General features: G+C 43.1%; 1 protein-coding gene across 1 annotated transcript; it reads right to left on the reverse strand.

Annotated features, from left to right (window-relative positions):
* Positions 1 to 1,334: 1,334 nt before the first annotated feature.
* On the reverse strand, positions 1,335 to 5,310 carry LOC309531519 (trefoil factor 3-like). Its single transcript, XM_082221089.1, has 4 exons — positions 5,149 to 5,310; positions 3,113 to 3,259; positions 2,004 to 2,086; positions 1,335 to 1,531 (listed from the first exon to the last, which is right to left on the reverse strand). The coding sequence occupies exons 1-3, from the start codon at positions 5,231 to 5,233 to the stop codon at positions 2,046 to 2,048; spliced, it is 273 nt and encodes a 90-aa protein (XP_082077215.1). The 5' UTR covers positions 5,234 to 5,310; the 3' UTR covers positions 1,335 to 1,531; positions 2,004 to 2,045.
* Positions 5,311 to 5,971: the final 661 nt, after the last annotated feature.

The raw sequence follows: 5,971 nt of genomic DNA on the forward strand, positions 1-5,971 counted from the left end.
GTGTGGGGAAGTCAGGGAAAGTGGTTAAGAAATTAAGGATTTAAAATTATATTTGTTACTTGTGTTGCGTTTGTCTGTAGTTGTTTATGTTTTTGTGTTTGACTTAAAAATATGTGAAAACCTTAATAAAAATTTTATTAAAAAAAAAAGGAAAGGGTGAAAAGAAAGAGGGTGAAAATGGGTGGGGAGTCAAAAATGGAAAAATCCAAGGCTATGAATGGCTAGCAGCAAGGATGGCTGTGTATTATACCTGAAGAAGTGTCTCCACCCCCATCATTCAGCCCAGACACTGAGGTCCAGAGCTGAGGGCCTTCTGGCAGTTCTCTCACTGCGAGAAGTGAGGTTGCACGGAACCAGGCAGAGGGTCTTCTCGGTAGTGGTGCCTGCCCTGTGGAACGCCCTCCCATCAGATGTCAAAGAAATACACAACTATCTGACTTTTAGAAGACATCTGAAGGCAGCCCTTCAGGGAGGTTTTTAATGTTCAATGTTTTATTGTGCTTTTAATTCTGTTGGGAGTTGCCCAGAGTGGCTGGGGAAACCCAAACAGATGGGCGGGGTATAAATTGTTGTTGTTGTTGTTGTTGTTTTCCAGTAATGGGGACAGGCTGCTTCTGAATACCAGATGCTGCAATTGCTGTTGTGCTCATGTCCAGTTTGTCGGTTTCTCATAGACAACGGCTTGGCCATTGTGGGAACACGTGGGACTAGATCAGTAGGAAGTATGGGCTGGTAAGGCAGGGGGGCCTGAGGCAGACCTGCCAGCTTGCCCCCAGGGCCACGGGTGCCTAGGGCCACGCATGCCATTGGCATGCCCATCCGATGTCAGCATGCCTGCTGATGTACTTGCCTGATGTCAGCATGCCCCATGGCGTGTGCAAAAATTTGTGGGTGCCCGAACCCTCCATGGGGAATGTCGTGGGGGGGGGGCTGGAGCGCTTGGGGACCTGGGCACCTGGCACCCATGGCCTGGGGAGATTCCCAAAAGCCCAGAGAGAGAGGCTGCCAGGTCTGAGGTTCTCCACATCCGGTTTAGATCTCTGGCAAGGAGGGGGGAAAGGGAGGGGATGTGAAATTAAGGAGTGGGGGAAGCTGACTGCAAGCAGTCGGTCTAGACCGCAGGCAAGAGCAATCTGTACAACCCATGATAGCCTATTGGATCAGGAGGAAGAAAGAGGAGGAGAGAGAAAGAGGAGGGAGAGTCACAGAAGGATGAAATGAGAATGTACCACCCAGTCCTTATAAGTCTGTTAAAAGGCCATAAGTTTCCCTTTCCCTCCCCCTCACACACCACACCAACTGCTAGTGGGCATAGATTGGAGAAACGACCATAATATTTCTGTATACTCCTTTTATTATTATTTTAGGGTGCAGTAGAGTGTTGAAAAACATGCATCACTGGCAGCAGAGTTCCGTTTCATCCACAGGACAGCATATGCAGGTGCATGTAGTTTCGCTTTATTTTTCTTCCAGAAGATCATCAGAGCAGAAAGGCAGATTTGTGGCTTATTTTGATTTTAAGAGATGCATTCTGAAAACAAAATAGGATTTAAAAGAAAACGATATTAACTGGGCTTGGTGGGAAATATGTACACTACAGGGCTGCCATTTGGAAATCAATTTATTTCATTATTTGGAAATTTCAACAGACCACTCCTAAACATGTTTACCTGATCCATTAAGCCCCGTTGTGGGTCAGAGGCCCACATGAAATAACTACTTCTGAAGGCAGTCCTGTTTAGGGAAGTTTTTAATGCTTGATGTTTTATTCTGTTCTAATATTCTGTTGGGAGCCGCCCAGAGTGGCCGGGGAAACCCAGCCAGTTGGACGGGGCATAAATTATTATTGTTGTTGTTATTATTATTATTATTATTATTATTATTATTATTATTATTATTACATAAAAACAGAAAATCAGCTTTTAACAAAAGTGCTCCGGCCATTCCAGAAATCCTTCTATGAGCCCATGGGATGGATAACTAAACTAGTTCACTGCTTGTACCTCATAGATCATTGAAGTTGCTGCGCAGCTGAGATCTGTGAGCTACTGACTCACGTCAGGTTTCGGGCCTGAATGGATGAGTCCTGCGAGTGAAAAGAAGTGACCTAATGTAACACATGAACCATCTTGGAAAAGCATGAGGCCTTACTGTCTGATCTCGCTTCATCCTGTAGGCACACATGAAAGGGCTTGCTGGTCACTCTGTATCATTTTTAGAGCGTTGCCTTCTTTTTGTATTTTCTTTTGTATTATTTTGGCTTAAATGTATTCTACTGTAGTAGTAGCAGCTATGGGCAGCAAAAAAGTAAAAAGTAAAAAAGAGAGGGGTACTATCACAAAAAAGCCATTGCTAATAAGTCACTAGAACTAGGATGAAAAGTAAGACTCTAATAAAGTAGAGAGGGAGATGTATGTAGAGGGCTTTGCCTCATCCTCAACTGTATTTGCAATGCACATATGCATTCCTGAACTTTAGAAATATCTCAAGACGGGACATACCCTCCAACACGTCCCAGAGGAAAACCAGGATGTACGTCTTTTGAGGCTGTGCTCCCTTGCAAGTCACATGACCCATTGAAGAGCACTGCACACCAAAGCAGTCTTTTGGACCACAATTTTATGGGACTCAGGTGACTCACATAAGAGCAGCCCCACCCAATGGGATATCCCTATTTAATTAGGACAGTTGAGGGGTTTGACACAGAGTATGGTGTCCAATGTGGTGCCCTCGATATGTCCCAACTCCCAAAAGTCCCATTCAGCATGGCCAAATATCGGGGTTGTGGGAGTTGTAGTTCAACGATATCTAGAGGCTGCCACATTGACCACTGCTGCTGTACAAGTTTTTCTTCTGTTGAACTAATCTGTACATGGGATAAGAAATTGAAACTAGTGCAATTGGTGCCATTGAGAAACTTGAGCATGTAGATCTTGTATTGTTATTTTACTACCATTGCTGTTCTTGTTTGCATTATACTGTTGTATTAATGGGAGATTGTGTCTGGGGGAGGCGGTATTTGTTGCTTGTGTTGTTGTTGTTTTGCTATATATTTTTATGTCTATCAAAGCTGACTTGCCCTGGAATGTAGTCTAAATAACGATATACATACCTGAATCACTTCCAGGAAAGAAGCACCAGATGACTCCAGGAATACTTGAATCAAAACAGCACCCTCTGCTGTGGCATGTCTGAGCACTGATGTATGGGTAGCCACAGTTCACTCTTGCTTTGGGCTGCACTGCACATTGTTGTGTGGCTGTTAGAGACAAAGTTCAATTGAATCTGTCATATGGCACTTCCTTTATGAAGGGCAGGCCCATCATGCTGCAGTCTGATTTCAAAAATTCTGAAATCATTGATTTCCTCTGATTCTTATATTGTCTCATAACAACGGATAATTACTCTCTAGAAACAGCCACCCATTGTGTCCTCAGGGAAAGGTTCTATGGCAGTGGTAGCCAATGTGGTGTCGCCCAGATATTATTGGATTGTAGCTCCCATAAACTCATCGCAGTGATGACTGAAGTTGTAGTCTAACCCCAGAAGAGCACCACATTGGCTACCCCTGTTTTATGGCATAATTTGTTTTGGATGTTTCTTTCTGCTTTCAGTTTGCCAGACACAATACTACGCTACACCAAGCACTGTTAATCAACACAGAGAATATATTTCTGTTGTATGACTTGATTCCTGAACAAGCCTATTTCTTTCTAGATGAGGAAAAAACCTTATAAAAACAAACACATCTCACCAGCACATCTCAGCCAACATCAGGCCAAAGGAAAAGAGTAAATCCCATTACAGTTACAGTTAACAGATCAGCGGAAGGTGTGTGTGTCAGTAATGAAAGTAAGCAACAGCCAAGGCAGCTACTCTGTACATGCTTTCTCTTCTTGACCAAATCTGACCTTGACCAAATTCCCTATTGCAGCAAGCCTATAAATTCCAGTAATCCACTTTACACCACTAGGGATGGTTGATCTGCCAAGTTCGGTTCCTTTCAGTTTTTCACTTTCCTAATCATAAAATTCAGTTCTCCATATTTCCGCATCAGTTTGCAATTTCTTTTTTGTATGTCCTCAACAGTATTTCAGTGTGAATTTCTCCTAATATACATGTTTGTATGTAATTTTGCCTAATATACACAATTTTGCAAAGCGGTTTCCTCTAATGTAAAGAACTACCTCTTTTATTTTCACTAACATGTGCAATTATTTTTGCACACTTAATCCCACTATATATACATTTTTGCACACATTACTTGGTTGGAGAACTGCATTACACAATTCGGAAAATGATGGCTTTCGAAAGATGGCTCTTCATAGCATTTTGAAAAGCTTGAATTATGCAGGTTTGCCTTTAAATGTGAACAGAACGAAATATCAACCCTATCCCAAAGCACAACCATTTCCACCACAGCTTCAGGCTTCCATGCATGCACCTTTGCTGAGAAAGTCCTCTGCATGTGCAAGCAGCTGCTCTATTTGCAATTCCTCTGTCTCATCTACTATCCTGGCCTTAGCCTCAGTTAGACAGTCTAACTAGGCTCTGTCCATAGCTTTGGACTGAAAGCAGCAGAGAGGGCTGAACTTTTCTCCATTGTCCCCTCTCTGCTAAACAGCTACTCAGTACTATTCAAGGGTCTCTGTCCCAGGTGAGCATGTGCAAAATACCAGAAGGGGCCATACAATATCCAACTGCATCCCCAGACACTTAAGGATGAGGAGTATACACTGGGTGACCCTCAACTGACTGTGGCTCCCTGCCAGATGTCCCCTGCATATTTGAACCTAAGCAGAGCCCTGTGGGATCACACCAAGGTTCCATCAAGTCCATTTTCCACAGCAGGCAACCAGATGCTTAAGGGAAGCCCACAAACAAGACATAGGAGCCACAGTGCTCTCCAGCTTGTGTTCTCCAGCAACTGGTGTCCTGAGCCATAGAGCCTCGGAGCCTAGAGGCTTTGGAGTCTTGTGCCTTCAAATAGACTTGCGTCTTCCTTTCACAGCAAACATTGGTGTGACACTAGTGGTACCCATGGCAAGAAGGCCCCTGGCATAAAGTGTGAAGTGGGTAGCTCTTATTTAATGTTTCAAGGAGCTGGTTTAATATTCCCCAAGAAAAAAATGAAACAGTTCCACTCACGTCTTTGGAGAGTAAATCCATTAGTCAGGCTGCTGAGTCCTAGAATCAGGACAATAGCGAATAACAAGAAGCTCTTGTGCACCATGGCAGCTCACCGTCCTCTGTCCTGAACCTTCAGGTCTCCTCCAGAAAACAAACAACAATGTTAAGGTCTAAGCAAAAGATTTGCAGAAAACAATTTTTATAGCGGCCAGTTTGCTCAACATTTTCAGATAATTTTTATCTTGGGAGGCAAATGTCTTTGTCATCACGACTCCACCTGTGTTTTGATTTTGATTAAAGATTTCTATATATGTTCCAGATACATTATCAAGTGGCAGAAATGATGATTCGATCGGTAAACTTAGTGGGAGGGATCTGTGGCAAAGATCAGCCTCAGATTCTTTCCTCATGAATCACCCCCAGCCACCCTTAAATCGATCCACATCATGTTAGTGCAGCACTTCAGGCAACTACAGTACCCATCACTTGACTGGGAAAGAAAGAGGACATGCCAAATTGTGTCAGTTCACAGACGTATGTGAATGTGCAATAGTCTGTTGAGGACTAAATGGAAAAAAATGTTTAGTTTTGGGGAAACTTCTGTCTTATATAGGCGTCTGGAAAAAGATTCAGAAGAAGACAGAAGAAGACAATCCCACTTCCATCATTTGCATTTATATAAAAAGCAAAATGCTGTTTCTAACTGAATACATGCACTAGTGGACATAGAAGGATGATTTTATGGTTTACTCTGTTTAGGGTTGCAAGACGTATGGCAGCCCTAACTTTGTTACCAAAGTCAGCAAGAAGCAGCTGTTCCTAAGATTGCTCTCTGTTCCAG

This window comes from Podarcis vaucheri (genome assembly GCF_965113315.1).
Source record: "Podarcis vaucheri genome assembly, chromosome: 4".
Classification (NCBI taxonomy): domain Eukaryota; kingdom Metazoa; phylum Chordata; class Lepidosauria; order Squamata; family Lacertidae; genus Podarcis; species Podarcis vaucheri.